The sequence below is a fragment of the Esox lucius genome, chromosome 19 (assembly GCF_011004845.1).
Source record: "Esox lucius isolate fEsoLuc1 chromosome 19, fEsoLuc1.pri, whole genome shotgun sequence".
Lineage (NCBI taxonomy): Eukaryota > Metazoa > Chordata > Actinopteri > Esociformes > Esocidae > Esox > Esox lucius.
In genome coordinates this window covers 37395858-37411802 of record NC_047587.1, presented here as the reverse complement: position 1 = coordinate 37411802, position 15945 = coordinate 37395858, and the positions used below count along the sequence as shown (strand labels likewise).

General features: G+C 40.6%; 1 protein-coding gene across 1 annotated transcript; it reads left to right on the top strand.

Annotated features, from left to right (window-relative positions):
* Nucleotides 1-702: 702 nt before the first annotated feature.
* On the top strand, nucleotides 703-15717 carry scamp2 (secretory carrier membrane protein 2). The gene is made up of 9 exons (XM_010901341.5): nucleotides 703-871; nucleotides 3789-3866; nucleotides 3980-4066; nucleotides 4702-4816; nucleotides 6749-6877; nucleotides 7946-8105; nucleotides 9995-10096; nucleotides 12745-12862; nucleotides 13444-15717. Exons 1-9 carry the CDS (start codon nucleotides 815-817, stop codon nucleotides 13591-13593), a joined length of 996 nt encoding a protein of 331 aa, XP_010899643.1. The 5' UTR covers nucleotides 703-814; the 3' UTR covers nucleotides 13594-15717.
* The last annotated feature ends 228 nt before the right edge of the window (nucleotides 15718-15945 follow it).

Sequence of the window (15945 nt, the reverse complement as noted above, 5' to 3'; positions counted from 1 at the left end):
ACTGAGAACAGAACAGGGGCTAAAATAAAACCCTGTGGCACACCTTTACTTAAATCAAGAAAGCTAAACGTGTGATTGTCAGGGCCGGCGCCAGGATGACAGGACTGAGGGTGCATTTTGTGTTTATGAGGGGGCGTGTCTAATTACTGTGTACCCCTGACAGGAAACATTTTGAAATGTTTAGACGCATGTAAAGCAGACCAGGCGCATTTCTCGTAACGTGTTGTCTATGACAATCGGACTGCGTCGCATTCGTATACGATTGGCTATGTGTATGGGGAAACAAAACTGAGGGGACACGATTTTCTACCTGAGGGTGCAATTTTACGGAGTCTAGCTAGAAAAGAACTCGGGAACATCAGATTTTTTTCTCTCCATCAAGTGCATTTATAATGTCATTTGCGACCGCTAGCGTTTCCGTTATTTTGTCCACGTCTTGTATATATGCAGATAATTTGGCTTTGTTTCGAGTTCATTATGGTGCAGCTATTATGAGTTGGATCAATGTGGTAAATATTAGTCTTTGTGTGATAGGTGGGCGGTTGCTCAAATCAGAAACATATGTCATGTGTCCCCATAGATTAAATAATAGCAGCTTTACACGCATCCCAAAACATACACTTGCATCTACAGGTGGCGATCTTTACTTGACCATGTCCAAATTATGGAGCTGTCATTGGCGTAAGTAGCCAACGCATGCGCACAAAGATCCATGTCAGGAAGTAACTAGTTCGAGGAACAGAAGAGCATATCAAACGATAGGAGGACTGTGTATTGTTTATATTTGGAGGTTATATTATAAAAAGCCATCAAAATGTCGGGATATGATGATAACCCCTTTGCAGAATCGTCCAATGTCAATCCTTTCCAGGTAAGACCTTTTCATTTCAACCATGTGTTGAAACAAAGTTGTCGCTTACTTTTAGCCTAGACCTGCTACAAAGTAACACAGGAAGCTTGTTGGGTGGATCTGGGTTTGTTTCGATGCGAGCGACGTGGCATGATGGACAGGGCTTTAACCACTCATTTGTCCCCATTGTCTGCACAAGAGGGTGGGGTTTCGCAATTTATCTGAGATATAGGAAGTTGCCTATGAAACTAGGAATTAACTTACAAACTGATAAGATGACTGTGGGTCAACTAGTCTTTCTCAACAAGTCTCTTCAATGGTTACAAAGTATCACATGAGATTCTACAAGTTAGCTAGCTAGTTGGCACATAACATAAGCTTTAATTAAATTCTAAGACTGAGGACTATCAGTGATAAGTCATCAGTTTTTAATGGACCCTACACAACACAATATTGCCTTAATATGGACAGATGTCATAACCATCAGGATTTCTAGGCTGTTTGCTTAAAGTTCACCTGCATAACAAAGGCTTGTTTCTTGTGTAACAAAACCCATTGAGTTATAAAACTTGTCACTAGCCTTATTAGATGATTGACTACAGCACATGAAGTGGGGTTGCAATAATGGAACATATTGAACCATCTAGGTGCTCTGAAATTGGCAAGAAGAGAAGGGGTTAAAGCCACACGGGCCATTAAGGAATTGTGTGTGAGAGGCTCTACAAACTAAATAGCACATCAGCCAAGACAATGCATTGAAGCACCGTTCTAAGAGCACTTGATTTTCATTCAGTGGCTGCACCTTTGGCGACACTGCAGAACTCTGAAATGCTTCCTGCAAATACTATGTTGAGCAAAGTATGGTGGGCTCTTGTACTGGCTAGAACCACAACTGCTGTCTATGGGACTGTGTCCTGGTTACATGGTCTAATGTAATCATTCCACAGTAGCCTATATCTGCTCTATACATTGCTGCACACTGTGCAATACCTTTCCCATCAGCAGTATAATTGGTCTGTGGAATATTGACAGTGAATACAAAACCTAGGTCAAACAAATCATGTCTTAATCAAAGCCTACAGAAAACATAGCAGCCTCAGGGCTTGAAAAGTGAAATTCTAAGCTGATATTAAAATGTAGGCCTGTATTAGATGCTGCTGGTCTACTTCATCTGTGGATGAGGTTGCACAACAGTTACAGTAATGAACATTCACTATCTCTAGTGCACAACAATACTGGTTGTTTGCTTGCAGGGTGTGAATGAGCCAGAACAAATAGCAGCCTACCGTCACAGCTGCTGCCGAAAAAAATTCTGATGTTGCATTTGCGGTCCTTATTGCTCAGTGCTAGTCATAATGCCGACATGAAGGGAACATAATCTAGGTTATACATGACTGCACATGCAGCTTGTTATTGTTGCAATGTTATACTTTAGTCCCCTTGGTATTGTAGTTTGTTTCGCTTTACAGAACACATGGTCATAATTCTGGCCTACATTTTTTATTAGTTAATAGTACATTATTATTATGATTATGCCCTACAATATTGTCATTATTGACCTATAGTACATTATTATCATGATTATGCCCTAAAATATTGTCATTATTGAGCTATAGTACATTATTATCATGATTATGCCCTAAAATATTGTCATTATTGGCCTACAGTAAGTTATCATAATTATGCCCTACAATATTGTCTGTATTGACCTACAGTATGTTATTATCATCATTTTGCCCTGCATTATTGTCAGTATTGACCTACAGTACATTATTATTGAAATTTTTCTGGCCAACACTACATTGTAATTATTTTATTCTATGAATAATTTCCTTCCCAAAGCAACCCAAATGTCCTTATCCAATGTAGGCTGATTATCCACTGCAGGTTTTCACGTCTACTGCTTCGCATGTAGGGAGTGTCACACCTGTCGCCAGTCAGCCCCAATGCACTGAGGTGTTTCCAGTTAGAGGTGTGGCTCCAAGAAATTAGTGACGTATTAAAAAAATGACTGTGTTCCTCAACTCATAGCACCCAACCCCTACCGGTTTGTCAGCTTCTTGTTCAGTACTTCAGAATCACTGTATATTGGACAAAATAGTATATATATAGAGCAAATTTCATATGTTGCCTCAAGTAGATTTTATGTAGTTACAGTATGTCCCTACTGTGTGTACCGTCCTTCATGTTGTCTATCACCAGCAGCACCTTGACTGAAGGTAAAATTCAGAAGATGTGTGAATGTACTTGGCGACTCTGATTCATTCAGACGTCCTGAACGCAGCCCAGGTGTCATGGATTTTGTGTTGTTTTTTTTTTTATTACTGCTGTCAGGCCAGGCCTTGAGTTAAAGACCAGGCCTTTCTATGCTAGCATTATTACTTCCTCCTCAAAATCCTCACTCTTTAGAATAGTCTGAGCTTTTTCTCCCCCAGTCCAGCGATCTACAGTATCTGATGAAGTCTGTTTAATGGTTAGCCCACTCCTGACAATGTAATATCTAGCACTGATTTCCCTATACCGCTGTTAATCAGTGACTTCATGAAATCATCACAAATTACAGCGTATTACAAAGTGCCCTTCTTTTGACCAGAGTAGTGCACTATCTAGGGAATAGGGTGCCGGCAGTGGACCCTTATGGATAATTAGTCCCATGCTTTTCGGATTCGTCACTTGGTAGTCCCCCTGCGCATGTTTTCTGTAGCTACACTGAACTATGAGTGGATGGGTTTTTTTTTTTACCTCAGCAAATGAAACCTTTTGAGCTTCCTGACCTTCCAAAATATAAGAATTCCTAAGAATTTGCTTTATGACTTCTGATACTAAAGGCAATGTATGTTGCACATCAATTTTGCCATGCTGAATGCGATAGGGTGGACTTTAATGTGAGTAGTGAGTGGAGTGTTAACAGAAGATCCTTTTGTTCTTTTTATTTCAGGATCCATCAGTTATACAAGTGACAAACTCTGGTGTAGACCACATTGGTCAGTTTAACCCTTTCCCGGACAATCAGTCGGTATGGTCTCCTGCTTAGTTACCCTGACACACACACACTCACACACACGTTACTGCATTGTGTTTTGGTGTTTATCCCTTTTTTCAGCCTGCTACATTTATTTCCTGGTCTAGACTAGTATCTCAGGGCACACCATTCCGGCCTCCACGGTCCCTTCCCAGCCTGCTGTGCTGCAGCCGTCAACAGAACCCAGCCCAAAGGTCAGTGACATCACAGGACGGTGCTTGTCACTTGTTAAAGATGCCGTCTGCGGTTTTTAGTCACTGCTTGTAAAAGTGGCGCCACTGAGCAACAAAGGGTCCCTGGAAATGGCGTACTAAGTCACGAATGTGCTGATTTGTGCCCCGTGTCATCAAAACCATTTGCTTTCAAACTTGGAATTTCATGTTTCATGTCAATGCCTTCACAGGATAATGAAACCTAGGACTTTTCAGTTTTGTCTGTCTACTTGTTTACTTCTTTATAGAGGTAAAATGAAACTGCTGTTTTTTTTGGGGCCTAAGGTTTTTTCTGAAACAAACCTGAGGGGAAAAAAAGGTGCAGAGATGGCTTGACTAAAGATAAGAGACATTGTGTAGCATGTGCTCTAGCCTCCAGTCCACATTATACCACTGCAGCTTGGGATTGAATCCGGCCCACTGTTTTCCCTACTGTCTCTTTCCCAGTGCTTAAAATGGGCTGAGATAAATAAAGATATATTGTTTACCTTGAATGATTTGTGGGATAGATTTATGTGAGATAAGTAATCTGATATTGTATCATGCATTTATTGTATGCCAACCCTACGGCATTCAGGCTGAAATCTGACCTATATATTCTCTTCCTGTCCCTGCAGGCTTCAGTGGCTGCAGCCCAGGCCAGCCTGCAGAAGCAGCAGGATGAGCTGGAGAGGAAGGCAGCGGACCTCGAGCGCCGAGAACAGGAGCTGCAAAGCAGGGGCGCTATAACAGGTCACTCGCTTCACCAAACACCTCCTTCCTCTGAACACAGCCTACCTGTGTCTTTTAGCAGGGCTGGGATCTACCCTTTTCACTGAAATCGAAACAGAAAATGAATATAAGTTTTGGGAGGCAATTCAGAAAGTGCATTGAAATCAGATAACGGATTACTGATCATAAGACACTTGTGTCTCTGCCTAACAATGGTATTTGTTTTTTTGTTCTTCCCTTTGGATTGGTAGATGCATCTTGTTAATTCAATTATGAGGGGTGTTGATGTCAACTGCCTGTATTCAGTGGAAGTGCAATGCTATGCAAGCCTTAATGAATATTCATAGACTGTCTCAAATTCCATTAGGGAAATGTCCAATATAAAAAGAAATCTGTGTATGGGATCTCTCATGGAGCACACTTGCGTAAACTCACACCACCTAAGAATGACTTAAGTCTGTTAAATCAAATAACACTCACACATCAATTGTAATTCCTTTTTACCTTGCCAAATTGCAACACTCTCAAAATGCCCCCAACAAAACTCATCCCTTGCTTAACTTGACTTAAATGATATTTGAAGACATAATGCCTTGCGTTTTGACTCCTCTTATAATAAGCTGGCAATTGTGAAATTTCAGTCTGCTTACTGAATAAACTGAATTGAAATGAATCAATGCCTACTTCAATTCCCAGTGACTTTAAGGACAAATTCCACATTTTTAATGGGAGACATACGTTAGCAGTCATTTGAAAAAAGGAAGTACACACCTTGGAAAGGTGTCTTTTTTTAAAACATTGTTGGACATATACATGTAGAATCTTCACTTCAACAATTGGCACGTGAAGGTAACTTAATTTAACATATTAAACTGAAAGATTGTTTGCAATTATTTATTGATCAAAAATGTACTTAAATGCTATTTCATTGTGCATGAAAAATAAGTACACCCTACCTTCCTTTAACAGAATTAACTTAATGTTGCTGTTTCTTGTAACAGCAGGTATTTCTGGCCAGTTTTTACAGTAATGCTTCAAATGTATCATGTTTGTGGGCTTTCTTGCTTGAATGCCCCGATACAAGTAGGATATTGATCTGTGCTTTGACGCTGCCATTCCATGACCCTCCATTTCTTGTTTGAACTATTTTGTTTTAACTTAGTTGTGTGTTTTGGGTCATTTTCCTGTTGCAAGATCCATGTTCAGTTCAGCTTCAACTTTTTGACAGATGGCATCACATTCTCGTCAAGAATCTTCAGGTACAATATGGAATTCATGCCCGTTGGCCCTGAGGCAGCAAAGCATCCCAAACCATAATGTAACTTCTTCCATGCTTTATGGTTGGTTTGAGGTGCTTCCGTGTAAAGGCAGTGGTGTGTTTTTGCCAAACATGGTGTCTGTCATTGCTGCCAAAAAACTTCACCTTTGACTCTTCTACAGAGCTCTTCTACATTGTTCCAGTAGTTTTGGCCTTTACCTGGGTGTCGTCTGGCCAACATAGGTTTTGTATTGATATTCCTTTTTGAGTGCAGAGGCTTCTTCCTTCCTGAGCTCTCGTGTTGGCCAGGTTTGTGCAGTCTCATTCTGACGGTTGAGTCAAGCACTTCAACACTGACTGTGACCTATATGGGAGAGATCCCTTGTTCTTTCCCTGGGGTTCTTAGAGACTTCTCTGAGCTTCAGTTGGTCAATTTCTGGGTTCAAACCTATTTAGATTGCCAGTAGTCTTACATTTTCTCAATTTGTAGATGATTTCTAGATGAGATGTGTACAAAATTAAAAATGAGATTTCCAAGGGGTGAATTGTTTCACATGGTTCACATGAATTTGATGGTATGGATCATTGAGGTTGATTATAGTGGTGATGCTTTTCCTGTATTAAAACAATATGTTAATGTTTCCTGAGCTATTGAGGGGTAACTGTTTCAATAAATGTACAATTTGTTTTTGTAGGCAAAGAAAACAACTGGCCACCTCTTCCTAAGTTCTTTCCCATCAAGCCTTGCTTCTATCAGGACTTCTCAGAGGAGATTCCCATGGAGTACCAGAGGGTCTGCAAGATGATCTACTACCTCTGGATGTGTAAGTGGATGTGTTCATGTATACCAACACAGACACTGGCTTGTAATTTTGTTCAAAACTGCAAAGCTCTGCCACTTCCTAGTTAGGGTTTGTTTTGCATAGTAAATGCTTAGATGGGCAACTAGAATAATTAGTAGGCAAATCAGTTTTTGTTCCAAATGTATAAATAACAATTCCAAAAAAGTATGTAATACCTGATGACTCGCAATAACTTAACTATAAGATACTGTAGATCACAGGGAATTAAGAAAACAGAGCACACAGGTTTCTTTTCCATTTTCAATGAGCATGTTAAGAAAAGTTATACTTTATAATTATACTTTATGGCAAAACGTGTTTAGTGACATAACTTTAAATCGGCTGCATTTTCTCCAGTGGCAACATGGGGGGCCTATGCCCAAACCAAATTCAGATTGATGGCGAAAGGTTCACAGCCATTACCATGCCCCAAACACATCGCCCAAAAGGGAAAAAAGGTGTCCAGTGTCTCTTGCCACGTCAGTGTCTTTGTTAATGCTCTGTATATTTGTCATGTTTTCATCCAAATAGCGACATTTAAAAGTATTTTAGTATCTGCATAAGCATCAGCTCACAGAGGTGATTCCACCACTGCAGACCTTAAGTTAGAGAAACTCTAGTTACACGTGAATGAGCCCACTGTTGTCCCGGCTGCTGTACTCTGTCAGATGCAGGTAGGCTACGTGACTAGGATATTATGGACAAGGGTGATTTTTCCATTTGTCAAGTGGCAGCAATGCATCAATCATCATGTCAGAGGAATTACACCTAAATATTTATAAAGGAGCATCAATCTTATCACTGGACTTTCATCATCCTGTGAAGTTCATTATTCAGTACTGATTTGATATTTGCCTCATAAACTGCCTTCCCAAGTTATAGTGGTAAAACAGGATTACAGACCAGACAGGATTGACCGAACTGACTGACAGATGGGACTGAAAGACAGGCAGGAAGAAACTAATGTTTAGACAAGGCAACATCCTATGATGTAACTGTCCTCATGACTGATCTCTCCCTGCTTCCTTATCTCTCTCGCTCTCTCTCTAGTCCACTGTGTGACTCTGTTCCTGAACCTTCTGGCATGCCTGGCATATTTCACCGTGGATTCGGCCTACGGTGTGGATTTTGGCTTGTCCATCCTCTGGCTCATCCTGTTCGCCCCCTGCTCCTTTATCTGCTGGTACAGACCCGTCTACAAAGCATTCAGGTGAGTACCAACACTTACCATTAGGGTGCACAGGTGTCCAGGCCAACTGATATTCCTTGATGTTACAATTCCAGGTACAGGCTGTTTTGACTGTTGGATCTTTTATTGTGCTATAGATAGTTGATAGTTGTTTATTTTATTGTGTCTTATTTTGGTTTGTAAACCAATGATATGTTTGATGTGTCTTTTCCAAAGATACCAGATAGCAGTTCACCATGTGACTGTTGTTCCCCTTCAAGTCTACTTTATCAGAAGTGTGAATCAGGCCTTACCCCCATGATACATCTACAAGCCATAGTAGATGACTCAGTAAATAGTAGATGAGTTATGTTCAGTTCTTCCGTTTCAACAGATCACTTACAAAACCCTGCGTGTTTCACAGAAACATGTTTGTTTGGGTTTATCATTTTCAGAGAAAGGGAGATCCGGTTATTAAATGTTTCTTTAAAAAAATATATATAACACATAATTTTATAATAACTTTATTCCAAGGTGAATAAAGACTCAATCTGTTTTGAAGTTCTAAAACATTTTAGAAATAGAACATGTCTGTTTGTCTGTATGTTCATTTAGGCCTACTATAAACTGTATGTATGTATGTATGTAACATGATTGAGTATTAAAAGAGTTTTCCAGTGTTTTTCAGAAGTAAACACTGGGAGGGCCCCCCCCACTCCTTAAAGGACTGCTCAGGCAAATAGTGCAACAATTTAAGGATAATATTTCTCAATGTAAAATTGCAAGCAGTTGGGTATCTCATCTATGGTACATTTAAATAATTAAAAGAATCAGAGAATCCTGAGAAGTCTCTTTATGCAAGAGACAAGGCTGAAAAACAATATTGGATGGCCGTGATCTTTGGGCCCTGAGGTGTCAATACATTAAAAACAGACACGATTTTGTAGTGGACATGACTGCATGGGCTCAGGAACACTTCTGAAAACCACTGTCTGTAAACACACTTTATCACTGCATCCACAAATGCAATTTAAAACTCTACCATGCAAAGAAGAAACTATACATAAACAAGATCCAGAACCACCGCTGCCTTCTCTGGGCCCAAGCTCATTTACGATGAGGTGAGGATGGACTGAAGTGCAAAACTGTCCGGTGATCTGACCAATCAAAATGTGAAATTTGTATTTGGGAATCATGAACACCGCGTTCTCCGGCTTGTTGTCAGCGCATGGTTCAAAAGCCAGCATCCATGATGGTATGGGGGTGCCTTAGTGTGCATGGCATGGGTGACTTGCACATCTATGAAGGTAGCATCAATGCTGAACAATATATACTGGTTTTGGGGCAATATATACTGCCCTCAAGACCATGTCTTTTTAAGGGAATGCCTTGCTTATTTCAGCAAGACAATGCCAAACCACATTCATCTCCTTAGTAAAAGAGTCCAGGTGCTAAACTGGCCTGCCTGTAGTCCAGACCAGTCACCCACTGAAAACACCTGGAGCAAGATGAAACAAAATTGAGCATCTGAAATACAATGTAAAGTAAAAATGGGAATATGTTTCACTTTCAAAACCACAACAATTGGTCTCCTCAGTTCCCAAATGCTTACAGAGTATTGTTAAAAGAAGAGGTGATGCTACACATTGGTAAACATGCCACTGTCCCAACTTTGTTGAAATGCGGTGCTCGCATCAATTTCAAAATTGGCATGTATTTTTCCAAAAACAATAACATTTCACTGATCCAACATTTGATATATTGTCTTTGTACTATTTTCAATTAAATATATGAAATAATTATTTGCACATCATTGCATTCTGTTTTTGCATTTTACGCAGCGTCCCAACTTTTTTGGAAATGGGGTTGTGTGTGACGTTTTTCACTATATTATCTCTAAACACTGTGTTCTATCTCTCTGTTCTCTGCAGGTCAGACAGCTCGTTCAATTTCTTCTTCTTCTTCTTTGTGTTCTTCTGCCAAGTGGTGGTGTTCATCATTCAGGCTGTGGGTATTCCCAAGTGGGGAAACAGGTGGGTGTAACACAGTGCTCTGAGTAAATTGAGTCTTTTTTTGTGTGAAAACCTTCAATGTATGCTGTTGTGCCTGTTGGCAGTTCTTTGTGCGTGTGTGTGTGTGTGTGTGTGCATGCCAGTCCAGGAGCTTCCTCTCTCGATTTTTCTTGCCCTGTCTCCCCTCTCTCCTCGTCATGTTTCATAGATGTTGAGTGAAGCCTGCTGCCTGTTTCTCTTTGTTCCTCCAGATGACTCCTCTGTAAGTGAGAAGCTCTGTCTCCTTCTGTTCTTTTTTTCTCCCTTTGGTATAACTAAATAAATGACAAAGTACTTTCACCAGACTCACCTGCTAACATCAGGTTATAACATAAGGTTATAACATCAGGTTATAAGGGATATAAGGGACAAAAGTAGATTGAAAATGGTGAGAATGTCCCACATTTTTCACCATTTCCTTGCCTTCTCAAAACCCATGTGATAAGAAGGTTAGGGCCCTCCCCCAAAACCATTTACAGTATCTCACAAAAGTGAGTACACCCTTCACATTTTTGCAAATATTTGATTATATCAATCAATCAATCAATCAAATGTATTTATAAAGCCCTTTTTACAACAGCAGTTGTCACAAAGTGCTTTACAGAGACACCCGGCCTTAAACCCCAAGGAGCAAACAACAGTAGTGTTGAATTTCAGTGGCTAGGAAAAACTCCCTAAGAAGGTCGAATTTTAGGAAGAAACCTAGAGAGGACCCAGGCTCAGAGATATCCTTTCATGTGAAAACACTGAAGAAATTACACTTTGCTACAATGGAAAGTAGTGAGTGTACAGCTTGTATAACAGCGTAAATTTGCTGTCCCCTCTAAACAACTCAACACACAGCAATTAATGTCTAAACCACTGGCAACAAAAGTGAGTACACCCCTAAATGAAAATGTCCAAATTGGGCCCAATTAGCAATTTTCCCTTCCGGTGTCATGTGACTCATTAGTGTTACAAGGCCTCAGGTGTGAATGGGGAGCAGGTGTGTTAAATATGGTGTTATCGCTCTCATACTGGTCACTGGAAGTTCAACATGGCACTTCATGGAAAATAACTATCTGAGCATCTGAAAAAAAGAATTGTTGCTCTACATAAAGATGGCCTAGGCTATAAGAAGATTGCCAAGACCCTGAAACTGAGCTGCAGCACTGTGGCCAATACCATACAGCGGTTTTACAGGACAGGATCCACTCAGAACAGGCCTCGCCATGGTCAACCAATGAAGTTGAGTGCACGTGCTCAGCATCTTATCCAGAGGTTGTCTTTGGGAAATAGACGTGTGAGTGCTGCCAACATTGCTGCAGAGGTTGAAGGGGTGGGTGTCAGCCTGTCAGTGCTCAGACCGTACGCCGCACACTGCATCGAATTGGTCTGCATGGCTATCGTCCCCAAAGGAAGCCTCTTCTAAAGATGATGCACAAGGAAGCCCGCAAACAGTTTGCTGAAGACAAGCTGACTAAGGACATGGATTACTGGAACCATGTCCTGTGGTCTGATGAGACCAAGATAAACGTATTTGGCTCAGATTGTGTCAACCGTGTGTGGTGGCAACCAGGTGAGGAGTACAAATATAAGTGTGTCTTGCCTACGATCAAGCATGGTGGTGGGAGTGTCATGGTCTGGGGCTGCATGAGTGCTGCCGGCACTGGGGAGCTACAGTTCATTGAGGGAACCATGAATGCCAACATGTACTGTGACATACTGACGCAAAGCATGATCCCCTCCCTTTGGAGACTGGGCTACAGGGCAGTATTCCAACATGATAACGACCCCAAACACACCTCCAAGACAACCGCTGCCTTGCTAAAGAAGCTGACGGTAAAGGTGATGGCCTGGCTAAGCATGTCTCCTGACGTAAACCCTATTGAGCATCTGTGGGGCATCCTCAAATGGAAGTTGGAGGAGCGCAAGGTCTCTAACATCCACCAGCACCGTGATAACTCCTGTGGCAACCTATGAAACTCTGGTGAACTCCATGCCCAAAATGCTTAAGGCAGTGCTGGATAATAATGGTGGCCACATAAAATATTTTCACTTAGGTGTGTCCTCACATGTGTTACCAGTGGTTTAGACATGAATGGCTGTGTGTTGTGTTATTTTGAGGGGACAACAAATTTACACAAGCTGTACACTCACTACTTTCCATTGTAGCAAAGTGTAATTTCTTCAGTGTTGTCACATGAAAAGCTATAATCAAATATTTGCAAAAAAGTTAGGGGTATACTCATTTTTGTGAGATACTGTACATGAGGTCAGGCCCGCCCCGCTCCCAGCTATGAGGAAGCAATTAAGGAAATTGCTTCCTCATCACCTTAATCTTTTTACTTCTATTCATCTGTTTTCTGCTTTCCTCTTGGATGACTTAAGAAAGCTTCCTACATCATAGTTCAATCATAATACTGTGTGTGATTTAGCGCGCATCTCTGGTATATAAAAAAAATATCTTCATTTATTTAATTGTCCTAAGAATATCTCAAACCATCGAGCAGATTGCTATGCTTTGAAAAGTTGATGAGCGATTCTGATCACATTTTTTTTTTAACAATTTAAGCCTCAACATAACCCCCACTTTTCAATGCATTGACTCATGTTCGATTCAAACAAACGACTCTTGTCTTTTCCACCAGCGGTTGGATCTCCTCATTCTCTGTCATCGGCACGAACGTACCAGTGGGAGCCATCATGATGGTGGTGGCCTGCTTCTTCACCACCTGCGCCGTGCTCTCAGTCATCCTACTGAAGATGGTACGTGCCCTTTCAGTCATCTTCATCAGGTTTTATTGTCAGTAGGATCGATGGGGCGACCGGCGAATAGGAGACACGGTGGAGACCGTTTTGAACCGTGGTCTTCGTTGGGAAGCCGCTACGTATGTGAGTGGGACCGGGAGTGTTACTGCTGGACCTCAGCTTGGAACGGAAAATCGATTTTAGGCTTGTAACCAAGAACTATTGTTTTTCAGTATGGTCAGTTCTGTTCATTTCCGTTTTGGCTGGTCTGTTGTGTTGTGTTGTAGTTGAAGCTTTTTTCTTGGATAGACTACAAATCCAGTTGTTCACTTCTGCTACTCATGACAGGAAATCTATGGGCTGGTTATAAGATTAAGCCTAGTACAGGACTAAAATAAAAACAAGCTCAGTGGAGAATCTTTGTTGAGGTGGATTTTCTAGTCCACGATTAGGTTTAATCTGTGTACTCGAAACCGGATCAATGACCATACTATCTCAGTTTGTATTCTACATTCAATGCTAAAGATGGCGAAACTGCATTTCTACACATGTTAATGTAGAGTCGACACTATGGAGGCTAATGATGTGTTGTCTACCAGGTGCACAGCCATTACCGGCGTACTGGAGCCAGCTTCCAGAAGGCACAGCAGGAATTCTCCCAGGGCGTTCTGACCAACAGGACCTTCCAGACAGCCGCCACCTCCGCAGCCACCTCAGCAGCCTCTGGGGCATTCCAGGGGAACAACTAGAGGCCAGGCTGGGCTAACTCCACCCACCCTTTTTCCTCGTCTCCTCCATCAAACCCCCAATACGGAACCACCTTTCTGGGACGGGGATGGAGCCCTCTCCCCCAACACTCTGCTGTCCTCATCTCTTCTTGCAAAGGAGCCCCAATCCAAGAAAACACCATTCAATCAAGACATCTGTCTACTGGGGCCACTCTTTAGCCTGATCTGGGAACAGTTTTTAATATAGGAGCTGTGGTCAGCGGACAGCAGAAATACAGGGTTTGGTTAGGAAACTGTCCCCGCTATCCAGTTTTTGGAATGGAAAGCATGGTATCCAACATCTGCGACCTTTGCGCTGCTGCTCTTTCTTTTTTGTGTTTTTGCGTGAACTTTGTTTTCTCCCAATGCCCTCTGTTTGTGTGTCTGCGTGGAGGTTTTCTTCTTTTTTGTGCTCGTTTAGCTATGTTCTTCATTTTTTGTGTGTGTAGATGTGGATGTGTAGATTGCCTCTAATTGTGTTGTGTCAAGAAGAACTGTTGTGTTTGCCTCAGCCCTTGCTATCTTTTTGGCCTTTTTTTAAGCCTCCTGCACATTGGCTGTTGTAAAGCAACCCCAGATTGGATCCTAAAACTGTGGGCGTTTTTCAGCATCCTCTTATTTCAAATGTGTCAATGAAGAGAGTGACTGTTGCTTTCCATAGGGTGGAACCTAAACCGAAAGTATCCTAAATGAAGTTTAGTTCAGCTTATGAATCGGTCTTCTGTAATTATTAAATATCCTTTCTAATTATATATACACAAATTACTCCTAACGTGCCTTGGGATTCGAAAGTGTTTGTTAGCTCTTTAAGATAGTTCTCGTTAAAATAATTTGAGGTACTTAATGAAAAAATTATGCTGTAAAAAGGGCTTTTCTGTATGTCTTCTCTGATTATTGGTGTATTTGCTTTGGCAATGAGACACTAGCGTTCTGTAAGAATCGGTTGAATATTTGACAGCAGGTTGGTTGGTCAGTATAGTCTGTTCTATACAACTTGGACATTTAAACCCAAAACATTTAAACCCTAAGTTTTCGTGATGTCATGATGTACTCACGTTTTCAAAGAAATTTAAAAGCGAAAACGTGCATGGTTGTAAGAAACTGGATGTCCTATGTTTTCAGGCTCCTCTTCTTTTCCACTGAAAAACACCGCCCTGAGGGTGGCGCTGCAGAAAGCCATTTGGAAGGGTTACTCAGATAATTACCGCTATAACAATACAATGGCGTCTGGCAAACCTTTTTGAAGTGGACTTGACCTTTGACCAAAGCCTTAGCCTGTGCCTAGATGAGATGTTGTCTCTTGAGTTAGTCGCCATTGGTTCCTACGGCAACCAACCCTTAACCTTATTATGGAATACATTTAGTCATAAAATAAAAATGTTAACATTTTGATGAGACTTAACCTTTCATAATACTTTGAGGGCCAGAATTGTTGATCTGTATAAAATTTATTTCCAGCATGTTTCAGGCAACTTTATTGTGTTACCAGTCTAGTACAGTACAGCTTGTTAGTGTAGAAAGGATATCAATTAAATTGACGCCAACTTCAAAGGATTGCTATATTCCAGTCTATGAATTTACCACTAACAAACTAAGCATGTGAACAATGGAAAATAGATTTTTTAGTATTTTTATATAAATCTACATAGTTTCAGGGAAGTACCGTTTTTGAGATTTGGCTTAAACAAAATGTATTCTTCCCTGACCTTCATAGATAACTAAATTATTAGTGAATGGATAAGTGGATTGATTTAAATGACCTATTTTGTCTGTTTGATTTGTCCCATTTCCAGAAGCATGTATCCTTCTTAAAAGATTTAAATGTATGAATTGTCCGACACCAACAAAGCAAATCAATCATGTTATCATGAAGAATGTAATATTAAATCTAATGGTTTACTAGTGGTTAAATATTCTTTTGACTGAATCATTGTTGCTTATAAAAATACTATTGATATTGAAATATTTTGTTTCTTAATTCATATCTCTGTGAATAGGATCATTGGTATGCATTGTATTGGGAGTAGAGATCTATATATAATAGTATTTTGTATGTTTATAGTAAACTTGGCGTCTATCTAATAAAAATGTTTGCTTTCATTGATACGATATTTGTATTATGCATTTAAATGTTGGTCTTTTTTTTTTTTATGGGTAGCCTTTGGACTTTATAACTTGGGATAAATAGTTATTTAGCTTTATTTAATGTTCTGTTATACACTCACCTAAAGGATTAGGAACACCATACTAACACTGTGTTTGACCCCTTTCGCCTTCAGAACTGCCTTAATTCTACGTGGCATTGATTCAACAAGGTGCTGAAAGCATTCTTTA